This window comes from Mustela erminea, chromosome 11, assembly GCF_009829155.1.
Source record: "Mustela erminea isolate mMusErm1 chromosome 11, mMusErm1.Pri, whole genome shotgun sequence".
NCBI classification, from domain to species: domain Eukaryota; kingdom Metazoa; phylum Chordata; class Mammalia; order Carnivora; family Mustelidae; genus Mustela; species Mustela erminea.
Window position 1 is genome coordinate 65946012 of NC_045624.1, and position 24347 is coordinate 65970358.

A 24347-nucleotide genomic window follows, 5' to 3' on the forward strand; every position below is an offset into this window, starting at 1 on the left:
GTGCTGGCTTTGGAGTTTCTGGGCAACTCAGTAGACTTTATATCATCTTGGGTTCACTTCCATGCCAAGCAAACCCTAAATATCTTTTTAGATCCCCCAGAGGAAAAGCTCTAGTTTGTGCTTCTAAGATTCTTGTTAGTTTCTTTCTTTCTTTCTTTCTTTTTTTTTTTTGCTTTGTGACCTTCTGGCCAAGAATAAAGAGAAGGAGAATTTGTAGCCTTTTTAAAATTCCTACTTCAAGTGAATATCTTGCTGTTGTCTTTTAGTTTTCAACTAGTATGTTTCCTTCCTATCCACTTCAAAGCCCAAGACTCTTGTTTTTCTTTCCTTCTGTGGGAAGCTGTCACCTTCCTGAGTGCCCTTCTGAGCAAGTTACCTGAACCTCTTAATTTGAATCACTGAGATTGAAAACCGTGCTGCCCCTGAATGATGCTATCAAGATTCCCATTTGCACATAAACCTCCAGCAGAGTCCAGCAGTCCTTGAAAGAATTCAGGTTTGAATCCAAATGTATCAGGATAGAAATTAAAGATGTGTAAACAGAATTCAGTGCTTTCAAGCAGCTGTGCACTGATTTCTTCACAGAGCTCCCCTGATACTTTTCAATTATTTAATCACTCTGCATCCTTGTCCAGACCACACAGCCCTAGATTTTTAGACTTTCCTCAGAGGATTTATCTCCTAATCCTTATTCTGAAGCATCGCTTAATTCCCATTTTCCTCTAATTTGAGGACACCAGAATAGGACATCTTGTGCTAATTAAGTGGAATGAGCTATGCAACAGGAATATTATTCTTCACCACTCTATGATTCTACTAATCAGTGTGGAGTTTACTAGAAGGATTCCCACTAATAACTTAAGTAGGACTATATCACGGCATCCAGTGGGAACCAAAATATAACCACTCCTCTCTTCCTTCCTTCTCCCTTCTCTCGCTGCCCCCCCACCCCATTCTCTCTTTCTCTCTCTTTTCCTGCTCCTCATTCCCTCGTCTACACAGGGTCCCCGTGGTCCTGAGGGAGCACCAGGAGAGAGGGGATTACCAGGAGAAGGATTTCCAGGGCCAAAGGTAACAATACCTTCTGTACTATGAAAAAAATGCTTTGCCTTGCATGGTCATGATTTCCAACTTAAAAAAAAAATGTTTTATACCATACTTTATAATTATCAGAAGTAAGTATTTTCTTGACCATCTTCATCCCATTAAATAAAGGAATATGTACCTTTCCCTTAACATGAAACTATAGTGAAATTTGCAGTTATAGTTATAAGTTATAATAGTTATAAATAACTATTTGGCAGACTTTTACCTCATATAATTATGGTGTATGAAAGGAGAAATCTCTCTTACTTTGTAGTCCTTAAACCATAGTGATAAGTAGTGTCTTCGTGTCCAGAAGAGAAGTTATGAAGCATAGCAATGCCAGAAATTTCTTCACAGCTTTGTTTTGTGAAACAAAGATAAGAAACTAATAAACCAGTTTGTAATCATATGGTCACTAGTATAATAAGAAGGAAATACAGGTGGGCGGACAGAACAGGAATTACCTTGTTATCATAAGGGGCAAAATGCTGTGAGAAACTTACCTTTTACCCGGCAATTGAGGATTTAAATGTTTCTACTGCTTCCCATGTATAGTTCTGGGCACTCAAGTTCCTCTGGACCAGGTTGGCAAACTTCTGTAAAGGGCCAGATGATAAATAATTTAGACTGTGTGAGCAATGTGGTATCTGTCAGGGCTATACTTTGCTGACCTATGGTCTGGGCTGGTTCCCCGCATCTACCAAAGACCACACAGGAAATGATTTTCCAAGACACTTTGGGCAGCATCAACAACATTTAAGAGTAAGCGAGAATGAATTTTGCGGTCCTTTTCCCTTCTTTTCTAAATTCTTTCTCCCAAATACACATGCATGTGAATACACACACTGCCCTGAGAGGCACATGCTGTTTTCTAAGTGTCTAAGCACTTCTACTTCAGCCGTTTGGTCAGGTCACTAAGATCTGGCCTTCTCCTGCCATCCTCATGCTCTAAAATATCATCTCATTCTTGTCCTCTTCAGCCGTGATCCATATAGAATATGGATTCTGTGAAAAACCTGAATCTCGACTACAGGGAGATCAATTAGTTAAAACCTAATTTATACTAAGCTGTGAATGACTACAGGCTTGGATTTTAAAAGAAGTCCTTGTTAACTAAGTAACTTTAATTTGTCATCATCAAAGGGAATAACCTGTAGGATAAAGGGGACAGTCCAAATGCCCTGACCTAACCAGAGTGTCACTATCGGAAGACAGGCCAGCAGTTAGTGCTACATTTCAGTAAGTTTTTAAATACATAATTCTTAAAGGTTTTTTGGTGTGTGTGCCATATAATAAATTTCTGTTTATGTGTAGTCAAAACAACCTGGGAAATTCAAATAGCCAAGGTTATTTCTCTTTATAACCTGTGAGGATTTTTAACATAAGTAAATGAGAAGGGAATAAATGAAAGACTAAGAAGCAGACTGAGGGCGAGTCTTGGTGACAGGTTCAACTGTATATCACAACGACACAGTCTCACTCAAAATAACCCACAGCATTTCATCACAGAAAGAATCCATTATATTCAGCATTACTTTAGGGTCGACTTACGTGATTATACTCTGTGGTAATTATCAGAAGAACCCATTAGTCTCAATACTTCATTCCCCATCCAGCAGGGTCGATGGGCGTTTTCTCTATGTGCTATTTGAAGTTACTTTCCATTGATGTAGAGCCGAAGTGAATAAGTTATGAGTAAAGAGGTACTTAAAGCTATATTTTCCATTTTCCTAGGTTTCTTGCAAGTGTTCTCTGATTTTACTCTAGGTTTAAATAAACTCATGAAATGAATGCTATTCCTAATTAATTATATGGTTTACTTTTCACCCAAATGCACAAAATGTCATGACTTCATTGAGTTTTACATTACAACCAGCGCTATTCACATAGGTCGTGTGACTTAGGAGAACTTCCTAGAAGATTTTCTATGAATTGTTTTAAAATCAAATTTTCAAAGAACATTTATAAAGTATGATATTATAAAGTATAATATTAGCAAGTATTAGTTCCTATGCTAATATGAGAGGAAGTTTTCATTCTGTGAGGAATCTAGTCAAGCAGTGTCAAGGAAATGGAGGATTGATTCAGTTTGTTGTACAATACGGTTAGTTAGGTTCCCCATTTCCAGATTTTTTTTATCAGGAATGGAGCTCTTTTCCAACTTTAGTGATGCTGTGTATGTATTCTGTTTGGACAGATTCTTTCCTATCTAGGAGTATTAAAACTACATATTTTTTGCAAGTTAACAAATGTTTGGATCAGCTAGAATTACCCATTTGTAACGAGCAGTGAATTTGGATGCTTTTGATGCTTCAGCTATTTTTTAAATCCTGATTTTAATTAATATGCTGCTATTTCTTTCACACACTTTCAGGGTGAAAAAGGCTCTGAAGGACCAATTGGCCCACAAGGATTACAAGGCCTGTCAATCAAAGGGGACAAGGTACTGCATATAGAGTATACAATAGGAAGGATGCCAGTAAAATTATTTATATCCATTGTTCTTTATGCGTTTACATTTATGGACTGTATTCAGCCTAATGACCGTATCACACAGGTATCCATTTAATTATAAATCAAGTATATGCAAGGTATATTATTATGTAGGATGAATTATGATCGAAAATATCCCATCATATTTACTTACAATAATGTCTCATTTATTTGGGTTTTTGACTTCCAGTAAAACTATCTTCAGCTAAGCAGATTTAAAGTCGAACAATAGCAAAACAGACCTCTTCTGAGTAAAGAAAGTAGTTTTTTAAAATGTATTGGCTTGACCCTATTACAGAACGTGTGGTCCATCCTTAGATGTTTGCTCAAAAAATATTACCCTAAAATGGGACTAAAATAGGAGGACTTATTCAAGAAAGCTAGCACTGATGCTCTCTAATATGGAACAAAAGGGATCCACCTATAGTTGAAAAAAGTTAGGTTTATAGATTCATTGCTGTGAGGGAGACCACATGCTATGGGGAACCCATCACTATTCAGTAAGAAGATGAAAGATTTGTTTTTATAGGATTTGGGCTTTTGTTAGGTGATTTGGGGACATGTCTAAGAAGGTAAGTGTTGGCTTTGGATTGGATGCTGTTAGACCCCATATCCATTTGGAGTCATTTATATGTTGATCTCTGAGCCTATCATCACATTATATTATATTAGAATAATGATTTATATTCATGATTATAGGTGTTGTGTATCGATTTTGAATTACTTATTTCTTTTATTTACTGGAAGCTGTCTCTCTTAGACACCTGTATTTAAATAGCAGAGATACTGGTAAATAATGAATTATACAAATTTTAGTAGTAATGTAGTTCTTGATTCAAACAGTTCAGCTCCAGCTCAAAAACACCCTAAAAATACATAAGACTTTCTTCCTTTGGAGCAGTGAGAACTGAGTACAACAGATCTATTGTTTTATGAGTTTAGTCAATTAACTTTTTCAGGTGTTGTTGTCATGGCATTTTTGTTTTTACACCTGGAGCTTATGCAAAGAAAATACATTGAAATATCGGACATTATCACATAGTAATCACAAGGCTTTCATTTGCGACTCCCTCACCAAATCCTCACCCTTCCCTCTCTCTTCCTTTCCTGCTCTTTTCTATTTAACATTAGGTTTAACACTTTGGTGTAATTCAAGTGATAAGATAAGGACTCTCAAAATACATAATTAGTAAAACACAAAGGAGTGGTTTTGATACAGATATTAAATGTATATAATAATGCACAAAAGAGGATCCTTCTTATGTGATCATTGAATATTTGCAGAATAGTGGTTATGAGTGGGTTCTGGAGTCAGAGAGAGTGAACTTGAATCTTGCCCTGTCATCTAATGGTTGTGTGATACAAGGTACTTAACCTCATCTGGAAGATAGGGATGCTTACTTTCAGAGGGTTCTTGTGAGGACTGAGTGAGATAAAGCATGAAAAACATTTAGCACAGGGCCTGCCATGTGACACACAATCCAATTCTGAATCAGAATAATCCAGCTCTAAACTAGAACTTGAGTCCAGTACATTTTTCCTTCTAAGATATTTATTTAGACTGGGGATTGACACATATTTCCTTTTAAGATATTTATTTAGACTGGGGTTGACACAAAGTAAAACACTAAGAGGCATATTCCAGGGCATGTCTTAATGATGGGATCAGCTTGCTTGCTCACTCCTTCCTTCTTTCCTTCCTTCCTTTCTTTCTTTCTCTCTCTTTCTTTCTTTTCTTTCTCTCTCTCTTCCTTTCTTTCTTTCCTTCTTTCTTTCTCTTCTCCAGGTTCCACGCTAAGCAGAGAGCACAATGCAGGGCTGAAACTCATGATCCTGAGATCAAGACATGAGCTGAGATTAAGAGTCGAATGCTTAACAAACTGAGCCCAGGCTCCTCTAATATTATGTGAAGTATGATTTAATGATACGGTTTTGTTCATAAAAACATTTATTTAGCCCAGGCATTGGCAAACCATGGGGATGGCTGTTATTCTTAGAAATAGTGTTTTTATTTTTTATTTATTTTTAAAATATTTTATTTATTTATTGGACAGAGATCACAAGTAGGCAGAGAGGCAGGCAGGGGCCGGGGAGGGGAAGCAGACTCCTCGCTGAGCAGAGAGCCTGACATGGGGCTCAATCCCAGGACCCTGGGATCATGACCTGAACCGAAGGCAGAGGCTTAACCCACTGAGCCACCCAGGTGCCCCAGAAATAGTGTTTTTAGAATGCAGGCACATCGGTGCATTTAGATATTGTCTGTGGTTGCTTTTGCTTGACCAAAGCAGTGTTCATGACTTATGATAGAGACCTTAGTATGGCCCTCAAGAATAAAATGTTTATTGTCCAGCTGTTTAAGAACAAGTTCATGGATCCTGATGGAGCCTAAATACAACTGACATTTAAATGTCTGGGATGCTTGGTTAGCTCAGTTGGTAGAGCACATGACTCTTAATCTCAGGGCTGTGAGTTCAAACCCCATGTTGGGCATGGAAACTTCTTCAAAATATAAAAATTAAAACATGCATCTCTTTGTCTCTTTGCTGTTCTGAGATGTGCGAGGTGTCATTCTCGCACTGGATGTTAGGTCTGCTTAAAGTGCTTTTCCTCTGTGATTCTACCTGGTTCTTTCCCTCTCCTCAGTGAGGCCATCCCTGTCCGGATTATTTATGCAAAACTGTAGCTTTCTCCACTTTCCCTGGTTTATTGTTCTCCTTAGCACGTATCCTTATTCAACATATTACTTATTTTATCTATTTATCTTGTTACCATCTTCTGATTTTTCCTATTAAAATGTAAGCTCTGTGAGAAGAGAGATTTTTGGCTGTTTACGTCCCTAGCATTTGGAAGATTTCCTGGCACATAATGGGCACTCGCAAGTATTTGTTGAAAGACACAAAGAATGAATGAATGATAGTGTTCTTTTTACTGATAACTCTCACTTTGTTTCCCAAATTTGCATGGAAGGAAAAAGTGAGATTCTTTAATTCTGTTGCATTTACCTTAGATAATTTCTTAATTTTTAACCTGTATTTTAGCAAGATGTGGAAGGGAAAAGTTATTCAGAAAATAGTCACACATTTCTCTCTCAAGTCCTGACTTTCTTGGACCCTGTGAATATTAGACTTTTAAATATTTCTACTATAAACCTAATAGGAAGTGTTTGTGTCATTATAACAACCATTTGGGAATTTTTGGTCCTTCTGAGAAAAATGATTGATAAATATAAACTGGTCCAAATATTCACCAGTTAAGACTACACAGTGAAAATATCATTCACTCTTTTGGCAAACTTGAGCTACAAACTGTAAAGAAATAGAGCTTTCTAACTTTTTATGTTGAATCCTTTTATGGTATAGATAGATTTTAATTTAGCATAATTCAGATTAGCAAAATATGGAAGAATGAGGTTTATTGTTATATTTCTGATTTATTTTCTATACAGGGGGATTTGGGACCTGTGGGACCCCAGGGACCAATGGGCATCCCTGGAATCGGGAGTCAAGGGGAACAGGTAATCAGAACTTTCTCTCTTCCCAATCGGTACAGAGAACTCTGACCCAGTCCTGGTGTTCACTGAAATCCAGGCCTGCAAACACCTATTAGTATATTGATAGTCAAATTGCAATGGAATATACAACCAAAAGTGAATGTAGGGAAGGAAAAGATGATTCTGTGAGATTTTATTTTTTAGAACTTCCAAAGATTAAAAAAATAAAATATGTGTTTCTTGGGGCCATGACTTTTAGCATTCATGCCTAATTAATAGGATAAGAGTTTAAGAGTGATTTTATATTTTTAGGTTTCCTTAGGAGCAGTGGTTTATTTATCTGTTGATTTGTGTCTTTTCCCCTTAAGGCTTTGCGAATTATTAAATCTCACTCTCTTCCAATGGCAAGGGAGTAGTATTTCCCACCCCCTAGTCATGGATCAATCTAAAAAAAGTATTAAACTTAAAACAAGGACTGGAATCAGAGGTAACTATTGAACTTAAAGGGCACTGTTACTGAACAGAAGAAAATCAGAGATAAGGTTTATCAACGACAATTGGCTTCTCTTAGTCAGAAAGAAGGAAAGCTCTCTAAGGATGTCTCTACACTCATGGTTCCAGCTGCTTCCAAAATCTTCTGACCATAACTTTTGGAAAAGGGCAATTTTGTTAGATCTAAATAATATAAAGATAATGTAACAGTACTATCTACCTACAGAATCTTGTTTAATCAAAGTGATGAACAAATCCAAATTTATGCTGACTGTCCTCCTACATAGAAAGTAGACAGTTTGACTAAGATTTATGATTAAGGTGTGAATTATTCTGTTGCTAGAGAATGAATAGTGCTTCCTTTATCTAGGACAGTGGGAAAAGAAGATTTAAAAAAAAGAGAGAGAGAGAGAGAGATAATTCCAAATCTCATTGTTGACATTAACTCGGAGTTTATTTCTAACCATCTTGAAATTAATTAGTGTTGTTGTTGTTAGTCCAAGCAACAACAAAGTTGGATATTTCTCCTTTTTCTATTGCCTTTCTCTTGATAGAGACCCTAGTGGTAATATATTAGGAGGATTAAGATGCAGGAAAATCCAAGATAAGTCTGTATATAACTGTTTAGATAATAATTAAGAGCTGGATATTTCGATTATGCAAGGATTGTGATTTGAGTATAGCACCAGGCAGTCTCAGACTTTGCAGTTTGCTTGCTGATTTCAGCCAGGCTTACATTTTGATCCTGGAAGTGGCTGGACAGTCCTAGGTCTTGTGGTCCTGGTGCTGAGTCACCACTATAGGGCTGAAAATGAGGTTCAAAGAAAGCCAAATCTTTCCAGATGGTCTGCAAATTCTGGACCTCCCACCTGCAACTTCCTGTTGCCTTTAATGCTGGTTCTTGGTGGGGGTTGTTGTTCTTCAGCTTCAAAAAAATATCTCTTTGACTTCTTTTGTTTTCTTACCTTTTTCTCTCCAAATTTCCAGGAGAAAATTATTTTTAAGGTAGACGTGACCATATGGAGCTGACCCCTACTGGATAGGAGACTGAATAGAATGCATCATTTCTAAACTACTCTGAACAAGAAAGGAATTTGTTTGCCCTTTTAAGACAGATGATTAATTCCTACTTAAATGTAACCTCTGTTTATATAGCTATTCATTTTTCTTCTTATCCTTAATTTGACATGTTTACCCATTGAATTACTGTTGTTATTAGATCTTCCTAATTCTCTTACAGAAATGATTTCCCCCACTCATCTGTTTTGGGGGAGCTCCTGTTTTTAGGAACATGTTGTTAACATGCCTCAAGGGGCCTGTAGATTTTCATGAAATGTTTGGAGGCTTGACCACTTCAACTCTGTTATAAATTGGAGTGAAAATACAAATGACCACATTTTCATGTGTGCACACATATATGCATGGATCTCTGAATTTTTTTGGTTCCTTGTTATGTATCATGTTACTTACAGATGATTGTAAAAGATTTTTTCTAATAACAACATTATGATTCCTTCTCATAATAACCTTAGCTTTATTAAACTGTTTAGACTGCTTCACCTTCATTAACCAGAGAAAATGATATTTATAATTAAAAAGTAAAAAACAGTTGTATCTTCCTGCTGGAAAAAAGGGGATATCACTTGTAATAAAATAATCGTGTATCTGTCACCATTATTTACACAAGCATGGCTTGTGAGGTGTGAGCAAAATAAAATTTTAGTCTTTCCTCATCAACCCTTTAAATATTTTTCAGGGGGGAAAGTTTTTTCTTTTTCTTCCTGCAGGAAGAAAATATTAATGCGTTACACACTTTTCCTATCAGTTTTAGGAAATAAAAAGTTATAGTGTCACCTCTAAGTTGTAACTCATGGTTTCCATTGTATAATAAAAATTATCTAATCAATATATTAACTTTCCTTTAAATCTTCATTTATCTGGTATGAGTTATAGGGAGAACCAGCAGTCCATGGGGAGGAATGTGTTTCTCATCCCTGCCAGGTCAAATCAAGGATGAGAGTAGAGGGGGAGGTTCTTTCTTGGCTTATCTATTGGATACGGCTTTGGATCCTCTAGTCTTGACAGATGTTTGACAGTAAGTTTCCTTGCGGGGCTCCTACATTGCTCCTGTGACTGGATGATAGACTCTCTTCCTCCAGCTGTTTCTCCCCATCAGCCTCTGTTTTTCTGGCAGCCTATTTTACACCCATTCTCTCTGTTGGAATTCCACTGCTCCTCCAGGTCCTCTCGGACAGGATTCCAAATGATTCCAGGCCAACCCTGTCTCTCACCTAGAGTATATCTAGTCCACAGAAAAAAAACCTTGCATGGCCTTTGCCCTAACCAACCCTGGATAGATGGGCTGATCCAACCCCAGCCCTCTCTTGGCCATCACCATCCATTTTAGCTTTTGCAGGTGTGAGTCAGACACAGGTCCCTTGTGTTGCCAAGGCAGAAATCAAAGCCAATAAGTGGCTTCACCGAAACTCTTTCTAGAATGCAGTAAAGAGAGAAGCAACCCAAACCCCTCCCATTTTCTTCAAAGAAAACACTTCATAAGATTACTTTCTCCAAAGAAGAACTTATTAATCCTATCTCCTTCCCCTTTTTTACCCACAATGTGGGAATCTAGTGTTTGGACATTCTTTAGTCCGTTGTCTACAGACTATTGATTCTTAGAACCTAAGATCAAACCTTTGATTTAACATCCTTACATATTGTGATTGAGACAGCTAGACTATAGGTTTGCCTGCCTGGGACTAAAATGTGAAATAGGTTAACGAGAAGGAATTTTGTCTGATTCGGAACTCCAAGCTGGCATGGTGTCGCTGTTCATCGGGGTCTTCAGAGGCTCTGTCTTCATTCTTGGGTGTCTGTCCTTCTCAGGGTGTTTTCCTCACCCACATGATCCAGAATAGCCACTGTGTCTTCACTTCAGCCACTGCGGAAGGGGAATAGGGGAGGGAAATGCATGCCTCTTCCTTTATCATGAATCAGCAATTGCACACATCACTTCCGTTTGTATCCCAGTGGCTCGAATCCAGTCCATTTGGCAACACGTGGCTACACCAGGAACTGGGAAACATAGTCATTATTCTAGGCAGCTATGCAGGTGAGCTGCAATTCTCTTACTATGGAAGAAGGGGAGAATGCATATTATGGTTCTACTAGCAGCCTCTGCCATGCCATTCAACAAATACCGAGTATGACTAATATATGTTGGGATGTGAATTCCATTTTCACTTTAAAGGGTCTGAAACCACTTTTATCCAAATTTCTTAATTTCACTAATGCTATTTTTTAAACATTTTATTTTAAAGGGAATCCAGGGTCCTATGGGTCCACCTGGTCCACAAGGACCTCCAGGACAAGGCTTGCCTGGTTCCAAGGTAAATTTCAGAATGGGAGTAGAGTTTAATATATCTATAGTCTAGTTGCTATTTCCTGGCCAGTAGCTAGTGCATTGGGAAAGCAGCAGATAAAATGAACTTAAAAATCAGATTTCTACTAAATGCAAATGGTACTAATATTTTTGGTGGTTTAGTTAATGTAATATATAGTCTTTACACTTTTAGAAGCATTTATTTAGACAATCTTAATTTATTGTTTTCTTTATTACTTTGTTTCAAGAGACCCTCTTCTCGAAGTAGAAGCTACCTGTGGGCTGGCTAACCCATTCTCACCAACAGTCCCACAGTCGGCCTACCTCCTGACACATTTAATTCAAGAGATGGAGTCAGAAATAAAGAAAAATCTTCTCTGAATGTGGGAATCATCTTATGTCCTAAATTAAAACCATTATTTATCCCCTAGGAAGAGGCATGGCCCTTCTTATTTAACAAACTGTCCTTAATGCTGCTTCAAATGATCACTAACCATTGTGAAATAAATACTACCCTGACTGTAGTCACCTTTCAGTATACTCCTTAGGGATAGCAGTGTAAGAAGTAGTTCAGCAGCAGAAAGTTACTGTCCTTGAGGTTTTTGCATTGGGCTCATCATTGGAAGCTTGGGTTTTTCTCTCTGCTTATGATAGTGCTCTTGATTCGCAGTCATTCTGACTTCTCATGTGTCAATTTCAGTTGTTGTGGGATATAATTGCCTATCTTCCAGGTGCCCTACACCTTTTGAGTATGCTACCTAGCCTATATATAACTTTTTAGATTTTATTTATTTATTTGAGAGAGAGAGAGTGAGTGAGGTTGGTGAGGGGGGAGGGAGAAAGCACAAGTTGGAGGAGGGGCAGAGAGAGAGAGGGAGAAGCAGTCTCCCCACTGAACAAGGATCCTGACATGGGGCTCGATCCCAGGACCCTGAGATCATGACCTGAGTTGAAGGCAGATGCTTAACTAACTGAGCCACCCAGGTGCCTCTACCTAGCCTATATTTTAAGCCAGACCGTTATATATTCCAAATCTGGTAAAACTCCATCCACCTGAAGGGATGTTAGGCAAAAACATATATTTGAATTATAAACAGACATATACTGAAATAATATATATTAAAAATATTTTTTCATATTTTATATTACTATATATGATGAGTATTAATATCAGTAATATAATTAACATCTATCTATTATGTATATATTTCAACTTATATATATGAATTGAGCACATAAAGCTTGTTTTTTTTTTTTTAATTTTTATTTATTTGACAGAGAGAGAGATGACAAGCAGGCAGAGAGGCAGGCAGAGAGAGAGGAGGAAGCAGGTTCCCCGCTGAGCAGAGAGCCCGATGTGGGGCTCGATCCCAGGACCCTGAGATCATGACCCAAGCCGAAGGCAGCGGCTTAACCCACTGAGCCACCCAGGCGCCCCAAAGCTTGGTTTTATCTTATTTTGTTGATACAAGGGAGTGCTTAGCTCTTAAGGCAGGAATATGTTATTTTTATTTTGTTGCTATAATGACATACTCTTTAAATACTCTCTCCTCACTAGGGAGAAGTAGGCCAGACAGGAGCTACAGGACCTAGAGGACCAGTGGGAGTTGGAGTACAAGGCCCAAAGGTGAGCTGACCATACAGATCAGAAACAATTAGATAACTTACGTTATATTATGTAAAGTTTCATTGGTATCCAAATGCAATACAGGTCATGCATGTGTCATCTGTTATTTCATCAGAGAAGAATATTTATTCAGAAAAGGGTTTGATGCTCTGTGTAACTCTTATTGTTTAAGAAGAATCAAAAATCTTAGTTTATTTTGAGGACTGCTACTGGATTTTATTCATATATTTATTAGTATCAAAGGCCCTCTTTTGACACAGAGCAATTCTTTAAGAACATTCTTGTCTGCATATTATAAAACAGAGCACCTAGCACAGTAGGAGTTCAGCAAACAGTCCTTCCCTTGTCTTGTTTTGCGGTGGGCTCACGTTTCATGTCTCAGCTCAAAAGCTACCTACTCAGAAAATTGTTCCCTAAACCTAAAGTACGTCTCCCCCATTCCCGTGACACAGTGATTTTTTTAATCTCAGCATGCTCTTGCCTTTGCTTTTGCCCTTCACCTCAACTGGCATGTTTTCTGCAATACTTTTCATCTTACTAATCACTCAAGAAATGCAGTGCCCAACATTGGAGCCACCAGCCATATGTGTTTACTGAATGCCAGGAATGTGACAAGAGTGAAGTGACATGAGTGGTTAGCGTGAAACACACGCTTGATTACAGAGCTCGACACAAACAATGTGAACTACATCCCTAGTACATTTGCAGATTGGTTACATACTGAAATGACATCATTTCAGACTTACTGAGGTAAGCAAAATACATTATTAGGATTATTTTCACCTGTGTCTTTTAACAGGTGTGGCTGTTAAAGAAGAATAGACATGTTACATGTGCATAAAACATATATTACAAATTATAATATAATTATAATATAATATTATAATATTATATTATTATATATAATAATATAATTACTAATATAAATAACAAATACTAATATAAATAGTAATAAATAGTAATAATAGCTGCCACTATTGGTTTTGATGTGCCATGTAATATGCTAACTATGACATATATGTCACTGTACATATATTCAGTATACATATACATATGCACACATATGTTGTCATATGTGTGCCGATTTCAGAGAAACAACATAGGATAGTAAGGCTCAGCAATTAGACTACCTAATCCTAAATTCCAGTTTTGCCATTAACTAGATGTGTAATTGTAAGCTTCTCTGACTTTAGAAAACGAAATATTTCAAACATAATAGCGTGGAGGAAAGCACGAAGACCCCCATATATTCCACAGCTAGCTTTATCATATGTTGACATTTTGCCATGTGTATTCTAGCTATTTTTCTAAAAAGCATTGCAGATATAGCTAGAGGCTCTGCCTCTGCTTCTGCCACCCATGACCCTGTGCTCCCTCACCAGACATAATTATTACCACGATTTGGGTGTTTATCATTCTTTTGATGTTTTTATAATTTTCCCATGTATGTTTTTATTCATAAGCTACATATGGCCTTTGTGTGTTAAAGTTCTTAAACTTTACATAATGCATCACTCTGCCTTATATTTATTTTCAGCCTCATGTCTTGTTTTCATATACCTTTTTTAAAAAGATTTTATTTAAAAAATTTTTTTTTTTTAGATTTTATTTATTTATTTGACAGACAGAGATCACAAGTAGGCAGAGAGGCAGGCAGAGAGAGAGGAGGAAGCAGGCTCCCTGCTGAGCAAAGAGCCCAATGCGGGGCTCGATCCCAGGACCCTGAGATCATAACCTGAGCTGAAGGCAGAGGCTTTAACCCACTGAGCCACCCAGGCACCCCAAAAAGATTTTATTTATTTATTTGAGAGAGGGAGAGAGAGTATGAGAGGAGAGAGGGTCAGAGGGAGAAGCAGACTCCCCACTGAGCAGGGAGCCTGATGGGGGACTCCATCCTGCAACTCGAGGATCATGACCTGAGCTGAAGGGAGTTGCTTAACCAACTGAGCTACAGGCACCCTTCATACACCTTTATTTCATTCATTTTCATTGCTCTATGGTAGTCTATTGTATAAAAATCTCATTTAAAATTTATCCATTTTCCTATCGATGGACATTTAAATTGCTTCCCATTTTTTGCGTTTGCCAACAATGTTGCCATAAACATTCTATGAGTTTCCTTCTGTGTAAGTCAGACTACAAGTTTCTCTCACTAGCTGGTGATAGATGCTACAAGTAGAATTGAAAGATCATAGGGTATGGGCAATTTTCCAATTTTGATACCATGAAAATCCTGTCCAAAGTGGACAATGCGTAAAATGGTTCTGCCCATTCATCCTCCTTCTAACAGTATGTGAAAATGTTCCTTTCTCTACTTTCTTGCCAATATGAAGCATGTAAAATACATCTCATTATTTTAATTTCTATTCCCTGGTAACTGAACAGTTTTTGGACTCTTAATGGACTTTCAGCTTTTCTCTTTTGCAAATTCCTGTAAATATTCATATTTTTTTTAGGTTTGGTCTTCCTTTCTTATTAAAGTTCTTTCTATGTCTGGGTATTAATCCTTTGTTACTTGCAGATATCTCCCGGGCTATGGCTTGTCTTTTTTACTTAGGGTACCTTTTACTATACAAAAGTTGTAAGTTCTGATATATTTCTATCCCATTATGGTCTGAGCTTTTTAAATATTATTTAGACATTTGTTGGCTCCAAAGTCATAAAGATACTCATATATTTTCTTCTTAAAATTTGGGGTTTTTGCTTTTTAATGTTTAGGTCTTTAGCCCACTTACCGTTTCTTTTTTGCATTTGGTATAACGTAGTGACCTTTTTTTACCCAGATGGACAACCAGATGTCCCTGTGCAGGTTACTGAATAGTCCGTCCTTGCTGCACTGTTGTACATCAAGCTTCTCTATGTGTGAGGATCCATGCCTGAGCTCTCTTTTTGGCTCCATTTTCTATTTATGTCTTTCAGTGCTATGATTTGTTTGTCTTGATTATGATAGATTTGTAATAAGTTTTATCATCAATAGGGAAAAATACTCTCAACTTCTTTCCTGGTTACTCTTGACTCTAACATACTGCTTTTAGGATTGACTTGTCAAATCTGATGGAATATCCCATTGGGATATACTCTTGGGATTGCATTGAATCTTTAGATTAAATATTGAGTCTTTTAAACCACAGCATAAAACTAATTTTTCAGGAAAATATTTGTCATTTTATCCACAAAGATCTTCTAGTTTTTCAGTTAAAAAGGTACGTTGGAGAAATTTTTTGCAATTTTTTGCTTCTTTTTCTACATCTTTTAATTAACTATTGCAGGTCTGTTAGGGGAAGTATTTTGTTCGTGGTGGGGTTTTGATTTGTTTTGGTATATTGATTTTTGTATTCAGGTAGCTGATAATACCTCTTATTATTTATAATTGTTTGTAAAGTCTATCTTTTTTATTCCCTGTGTACATAGACATATTGTGTGAAAATAAAAAACTGTTTTCTTTTTAGTTTTTTCTTATTTTTTTTTTTAATTTTACAGTGCTAGGATCTCCAGTGCAATGCTTAAAAGAAATGACTTCAAAGGAAGTGCTTCTGAAATTTTACTTTAAAAAATATATATATTTTATTTATTTATTTGAGAGAGTGAGAGAGAGAGAGCACATTCAGAGAGGAGAGGAAGGGGACAAGTAGATTCTCTGCTGAGCAGGGAGCCTGAAGCAGTGCTCGATCCCAGGACCCCAAGATCATGACCTGAGCTAAAGGCAGATGCTTAACCAAATGAGCCACCCAGGTGCTCCTAAAATTTCACTTTTAAGTGTAACATTTGCTGTAGGTTTTTGCTAGACAACCTCTATTAGGTTAAGATAATTACCTACTGCTTCAATTGGATCAAAAGTTTCTTATTACTTATAAATGAGTATTGGATCTTATCCGATTCTGCATCCACTAAGATAATTGTTTTATGTTTCCCTTTTAACTTGTTCATAATGGCATACTAACATTTCCAAAATTTTTAGTTGTTGAACCTTCCTGGCATTCTTGAGATAAACCCAACTGGTCATGATATATAACTTTTTTATGATAGCAACTTAATAGACTAATCTTTTATTCAGGACTTTTGTTTCCATTTTAAATAATTTTATTTATTATGTGGTTGACATACAATACAAGCACATGGTTAAAGTGTAAGCTTTGATAAAACATATATGTGTATATATGTTCTTGAAACCATCACCAAAACCAAATAATTAAAGTATCCATCATCTCCCCCACAGCAAATTATTATATGTCCCTTTGTAATACCATCCTTCCATCTCTCCCTAACTTCTACTGATCTGCTTTGCAATCTCTGGTAACTATTGGTCTGCTTTATGTCATTATAGATTCATTTGTATTTCCTAGAATTTTAGGTAAGTGGAATAACATGCCAAATAATCTTTTTTTTTTTTCTGTCTTCTCTTTTACTCAGAAAAATTACTTTGAGGCCCATGTTTAACATTTAGGATAGCTTTTTTGTTATTGTTCTTTTTATTGCTGAATAGTATTCCACTGTAGGAACATTTGTTCATCCATTCCTATGTTGAGGGAAATTTGATTGTTTCCAGCTTTGGGATATTATAAAGCTATTTTGAACAATTATGTACATGTCTTTGTATGGACATAGGTTTTCAGTTTTGGGGGTAAGTGCCTAGAAGTGAAATGGCTGGGTCATATGGTAGGTATCTATTTAGCTTTTCAAGAAATTGTCAAATTCGTTTCCAAAACACTCTTTATTTTGTCTGTATTTTCATTGGGTATGGAATTCTGGGTTGATGGCTGTTTTTGTTCTGTTTTTTCTCTTTCTTTTGTTTTTCCTGTTTCTTTTACTATGTTTGAAATGTTGTTCCACTTTCTTCTCACTTGCATTGTTTCTGATGAGAAATCCATTAGAATCTGCACATTCATTTCCCTACTTGTTTATGTCTGGCTACCTTTGAGATTTTCTCTGTATCACTAGTTTTATACCATGTGATTATAATGTACCTTTACTTTTGTTTCCTTCATACTTCTTGTGCTCAGGATTCATTGATTTTCTTGGATCTGTGGGTTATTGATTTCATCAAATTTAGAAATATTAGGCCATTGTTTCTTGAAATATTTCCCACTCTCTGCCTTCCCCCAGACAATGCCATGTTATTTAAATTTGGCTGCTTCACCGATATTCTGCTCATTCTTTTTTGGTCTCTTTTCTCTCTGTTTCATTTAAAATTTTTTTTATTGCTGTATTTTTTCAGTTCATTAATCTGCTATGATGTCTAATTTTCTTTTAATTTTATCCAAGGTATGGTTTATCTAATACTTTGCAATTTTCAACTCTAGAAGTTCAATTCGTATCTTTCTATAACTTCATGTCTCTATTTAATATATCTCAACTTTCCTCTGGTTTCTTGAACATATGGAACATATGAATGCAGTACAATAACATTTAGGGTTCTTTTCTACTCTTCTATCACCTATAATTTTCTTGGTAATTTTTTTTTTCCAGTTTCATTGAATTCCTGATAATTTTTGGCAAGATGCCAAATTTGTGGATTTTTACCTTTTGGGGGGTTAAACATTTTTATATTGCTACATATAACTTTGTATTTCTTTATATGTCCTTGTTCCTGGATTTTTTAAGTCACTTGAAAACAGTTTGAACCTCTTGGTCTTGCTTTTAATTTTCCTTAGGTAAGAGCATTTGGTCTTGGGTTAATTTTTCTTGACTACTGAAGCAAGACATTTCTTAGAACTCTAATCTATGCCCTCAGAATTGTGAGATTTCCTTTCTTGTCACTGGAAGTGGGTGCTATTTCTGGCCTGTTGCCAGTGGGTTGTTTTCTGGGTATTGGATAGTTTCTTTGCACTGTGCTGAACAGTATTTACTTGACTACATGAGTGGGATACTCATCAGAGCGTCACCGGTCTCTCTGTGTACCTTCTTCATATTAGGTAATCTAGTCCGTGAATTTTTGATACCTGGCTTATCTAGATTCCTACCTTTGTCTCCTTAAACTGGAGAGATTTCTGAACTTTCCCTGGGTTCTCTCTCCCTGCACCATGGCCGGGAAACTCTACCCAGTCAGTAAATTAGGGAAATTACAGTATTTACCTGATTTGTTTCCCTGACCCCAGGTATTATTATCCTTCATTACTTGGTATCTAGTGTCTTGAAAGATATTGTTTCATGTATTTTGTTTGGTTTTTAGGTGTGTCAGGGAAGAAATTGAATCTGGTCCCCATTCCTCCACTTGATGAGAAACTTACATGATATTTACATTCATGGGTAGTCTGATCTACAATTTAGTTTCCTTGTCCTACTATTGTATGACTTTAATTGAACTTTTGTTAACCTCATGAAATAAATTGGGTAGACTTCCCTCTTTTACTGTTTTTTGGAACTATTTGTATGATAGGGAATACCTGTTCTTCAAAGAATAAAGAATTTGTAAGGCGTGCCTGTGGAACCAGCAGAGCCTGTGATCTTGGAAGGAGAGGAAATTAGAGACTTTCGATTGCTGATTCAATTTTTTAATGCTTCTGGTTTATTTAGCTTGCCCATTTCTCCTTATGTCATTTAAGTAATTCACATTTTTCTTAAAAGTTATTTATTAACGTTCTCCAATTGAAATTGTCACAGAAATTTTCTATGATTTTAAAAAATCTTTACTATGTATATGCTTATATTTCCCTTTAATTCTTAATAGCATTTATCTGGGACTTTTCTTTTTTAGTGTTTGTAATTCCTGTTAGAGGTTTATTTATTAGTTTTTTTGAAGATACTACCCTTTAATTTTGTTACTTTTTTTATTTTCAGTTTTCAAATTTATTGCTTTCTGCTCTCATCTTCACCATATCCTTCTACTTATTTTTAGGTTTACTGTTCTTTTTATTTTCACTAGTTTCTCTCACTCTCTCTTTTTTTTTTTTTTTTTTTGCTCTTAATAAATACAGTAAGGATACTCTGGCACTGTTAGAAAGTAGCACATGTCATCTCCAAACACTTTACAGGGCATATTCTTAAATACAAATGAACTTGAAGTCAAGTAGCATGACTGAGTATCAGATTTGCAAACTGTGGTGCAACACAACAGAAATTCGTCATGTCACAATTCCAGAGGAAGTGGAGAATCAAAGTGTTTGCAGAGTCATGCTTTCTCTAAAACCTGTAGGGAAGAATCTTTCCTTGCCTCTTCCTAGCTTCTGGTGCTAGCTCCCCATGCTTGGCATTCCGTGGCTTGTAGCTACTCTTCTGCTGTCACATGGAGTCCCCCACTCCATGTGTCTGCCTTTACATGGCTTTTGCTTCTTCTTCTTCTTCTTCTTCTTTTGTAACAAATGCATTTTTTTTTTTAGATTTATTTATTCAACAGAGAGAGAAAGCACAAGTATGGGGAGCAGCAGGCAGAGGGAAAGGGAAAAGGAGAAGCAGACTCCCTCATGTGGGGTTTGATCCCAGGACTCTGGGATCATGATCTGCACTGATGGCAGATACTTAACTAACTGAGCCACCCAGGTGCCCCAATGTTTGCTTCTTCTTCTTCTTCTTTTTAAAAGATTTTATTTATTTACTTGACAGATAGAGAGATCACAAATAGGCAGAGCAGCAGGCAGAGAGAGAGGGGGAAGCAGGCTCCCCGCTGAGCAGAGAGCCCAATGTGGGGCTCCATCACAGGACCCTGAGATCATGACCTGAGCTGAAGGCAGAAGCTTAACCCACTTAGCCACCCAAATGCTCCTGTTTGCTTCTTTTTATTTTTATAAGGACAGCAGTCATGTTGAATTAGAGCCTACTCTCATCATCTCATCTTGGTTATGTCTACAAAGACCCTATTTCCAAATGAGGTCACATTCACAGGTACCAGTGGTTAGAACTTCAACATCCCATTTTTGAGTTTTCAGTTCAACCCGAAAGAACATAATCCAAAACTGAGATCCAAAGAGATTAAGTAACTTGCCCAAGGTCAAAGAGTTTATAACTACTACTGGCTACTACTCAGATTTCTCCACTAATAGACTGGTCCAAATACTGTAAGATACACTCCATTGGCAAGTACCTCAAAATGGTGGTGCATAAGTGTGAATTTAAATCACAATAAATATGACACTTACAGATAAATATGAATTTCTAGGAAATAAAATCTTTGCTTAGGCAGCAACCTCTTCGACCTCAGCCACAGCAACTTCTTCCTAGGAGCATTTCCAAAGGCAAGGGAAGCAAGGGCAAAAATGAACTATTGGGATTTCACCAAGATCAAAAGCTTTTGCACAGCAAAGGAAACAGTTAACAAAACCAAAAGACAACTGGCAGAATGGGAGAAGATATTTGCAAACAACATATCAGATAAAGGGCTAGTATCCAAAATCTATAAAGGACTTCTCAAACTCAACACCCAAAGAACAAATAATCCAATCAAGAAATGGGCAGAACACATGAACAGACATTTCTGCAAAGAAGACATCCAGATGGCCAACAGACACATGAAAAAGTGCTCCATATCACTCGGCATCAGGGAAATACAAATCAAAACCACAATGAGATATCACCTCACACCAGTCAGAATGGCTAAAATCAACAAGTCAGAAAATGACAGATGCTGGCGAGGATGCGGAGAAAGGGGAACCCTCCTACACTGTTGGTGGGAGTGCAAGCTGGTGCAACCACTCGGGAAAACAGCATGGAGGTGACTCAAAAAGTTGAAAATAGAGCTACTCTATGACCCAGCAATTGCACTACTGGGTATTTACCCTAAAGATACAAATGTAGTGATCTGAAGGGGCACGTGTATGTTTATAGCGGCAATGTCCACAATAGCCAAACTATGGAAAGAACCTAGATGCCCATCAACAGATGAATGGATAAAGAAGATGTGGAGATACACACACACACACACACACACACACACACACACACACACACACACACACTGGAATACTATGCAGCCATCAAAAGAAGTGAAATTTTGCCATTCTCAATGACGTGGGTGTAACTAGAGGGTATTATGCTTAGCGAAATAAGTCAAGCGGAGAAAGACAACTATCATATGATCTCCCTGATATGAGGAAGTGGAGATGCAACGTGGGGGGTTTGGGGGTAGGAAAAGAATAAATGAAACAAGATGGGATCGGGAGGGAGACAAACCATCAGGGAGTCTTAATGTCACAAAACAAACTGAGGGTTGCTGGGGGGAGGAGGATCAGGAGAGGGTGGTGGGGTTATGGACATTGGGGAGGGTATGTGCTATGGTGAGTGCTGTGAAGTGTGTAAACCTGGTGATTCACAGACCTGTACCCCTGGGGCTAAAAATACATTATATGTTTATAAAAAAAATTTTTTTTAATTAAATTAAAAAGAAAATCTTTGCTTATCCACCAGGGGGAGCCAGGCTCCATAGGGCTCCCAGGACAACCAGGAGTACCCGGAGAGGATGGAGCTGCAGGGAAGAAGGTAACACTTGTTTTTCATGTTACTGGAGTGAAAACTGTGGAACCTCACTGATAACTTGGTCCCACAGGATTTCAAATTAGACCATCCAGGACAAACTTAGTCATTTTAAGCAAATATCTCACAACTCTTAAGTTTCCTTTTTTACTTATTTTAGAGAGAAAAAGCACCAGTTTAATGGCTGAATAGTGTCTCATGCTCTCTACTTTCTCTCTGGCATTTCAACCACGGCATTCTCCAGTGACCTAGTCCCTTTGTGATTCCTAGAAAGCACTTTAATTAAAATCTTGAGAAAAACACTTTTTGCCCTCCAAAAAGAAAGTCTGTAAATCCATTCAGGAAGTAATTATAATGATTTTTTGAAGTATTACGAGTTGACATTTGAAATACTCATTTTTCAAGATAAGTAGAGAAAAACAGCAGATGGAAAGGCTGAAGGTCTTTCTCATTTTTTTTTTTTTAAACCAAACCATCAAATGAGAATTATGAGCCAAAGGAAAGTGAGCTTATCCTTTGAAAATTGGCTGAGAAATTGGACTTTTTCCTATTTCAGCTGCTCTGGGCTCAACTAGAGTTTGATATGAATTTATTAAAGTTGGTTAACTCCAAAATTAATTTTAAGACATTATTTTGGAGGGGCTCAGCAGAGAATCCACTGGCCGTAAAAGGAGACAAAGTGGGCTTGTACAAACTGTCCATGGAGAGTTCACTCACACATCAGTGTCATTTCCTTTAGGGAGAAGCAGGTCTTCCAGGAATGAGAGGCCTAGAAGGACCACCTGGAAAAGGACAGCCTGGCCCCAAGGTATGGAACTGACAAGGTGTTGGGGAAAGCAGACTGCTCAAGAGACAGTTTAAGAGAAATTTTATTGCTATTCCTGCTATGTCTAATATGTTTACTTTTGGCTTAAAATTATGGCTCCAACTTGTGCATTTTCAGAAGACAGCAAGTATGTATTATTCATTTTTATTTTCCTAAGATCTATCATAAAATCTATCATAAGACCCGGCAACTAGGAAGAGTTCAACACAGGTTTTCTCAATAAATGATCAGACTGACATTTTAAAACACATAGAAAAGAAGCCTTGAAATATATCCTTGAGACTTGAAAGTCCATACATTTTCTTCAAATATTTATAGTATCTCCCACAGTAATAAGAAATATCACCTTATCGAAGGGAGGTTTCATTTTCACGACTTGGCATACATCTATCTTATACATCGTAGAAATGCTGGTTGAATAAGATCTTTATAAAGATGAGACTATCCAAATTCATTAATAGATCACTAGTGACATAACCTACGGCTTCTAAGATACCAGATGTTCCTGCAGTTTTCATGTACAGTCATCAGTGTCCATATAAAGATTCTGCAGAATTATATATGAGCAAAGTAAAAATAATATCTGCATACTTATTAGAGTTGTATTTATAATTGCATTAAAATGATCAGTGAAAGCTTAAGAAGTCTATGTCTTGTGCAAATATTGAGTCCTTAACCTTAAATGTGAGAATTTGACATTTAAATACGTTTGCGGAATTTCAAACCTTTTATTGATTTATCAGACTATGAGATCTCCCCCTCTCTTTTCTTTGTGAACGTGGACAGAGAATACCTTTTTTATGCCCACCAAAAATACTTTTAGAAATGTGTGTCTATTAACATTCAGGAGAACTGATGTTTTCCAGAATATACTTTTAGAAACTAGACCCCTTGGAGTTAATCATTGAAGCTGGAAGAATGAATGATGTCTCTGGGAAAGAGAGCTGAGTCTTCAATCCCACATTGTACAGTAGTTGGAGAAAAAAATATTCAGAAGAGCATGAAGATAAGCAGAATAGTTACCATGTTAGGGAAGCGAAGGTGAGAGGGTTTCAAGAGGAAAGCACTCGGTGTTGTCAGATGCTACCGACAGAGCAAGAAGAATGTGCTGGAAAGAGAGGGCACTGGATGTGTAGCTCTGAGTGTGGCTTGTGGAAAGTTATGGAGAAGAGTGATAGGAAGACGCTATGTGGCCCAGATATGCTACAGTTTAGCACAGGCACTTTATTACCTTTAACTGGGTTCCCACTGTTGTCTTCTGGGTGATTTAGGTCAGTAAATTAAGTTTGGGAGTGAATGGAGGAAAATAACTGGTTTGTGGTTAGATTTTGCTTCTGCTGGCAGATGATAATGATATGATAAGTTAAGGGTACAATAACATGTGAGTGTTGTGTTTTTTTTTTTTTTTTTTTTTTTAATCTCCTGCCTCACTGCTCTTCATTAGTTTGACCTTGGGGAGTTAACTACAATCTATAGGTAGGAGTTCATCTCTTCTTCTCGAGGGAGTGTCTGCTTTGCTGATGACCTTGGGAACATGTCAGAAATGTGA

At 37.1% G+C, this 24347-nt stretch overlaps 1 protein-coding gene across 1 annotated transcript in view; it reads left to right on the forward strand.

Moving 5' to 3' along the window:
- The window catches only part of COL28A1 (collagen type XXVIII alpha 1 chain), a 158323-nt gene that overhangs the window by 52072 nt on the left and 81904 nt on the right, over positions 1-24347 (forward strand). Inside the window, exons 14-20 of the mRNA XM_032305402.1 lie at positions 1003-1071; positions 3461-3529; positions 7025-7093; positions 10882-10950; positions 12502-12570; positions 21907-21978; positions 22712-22780. Of these exons, the coding sequence (XP_032161293.1) occupies positions 1003-1071; positions 3461-3529; positions 7025-7093; positions 10882-10950; positions 12502-12570; positions 21907-21978; positions 22712-22780 (486 nt within the window). The remainder of the gene's footprint in view (positions 1-1002; positions 1072-3460; positions 3530-7024; positions 7094-10881; positions 10951-12501; positions 12571-21906; positions 21979-22711; positions 22781-24347) is intronic.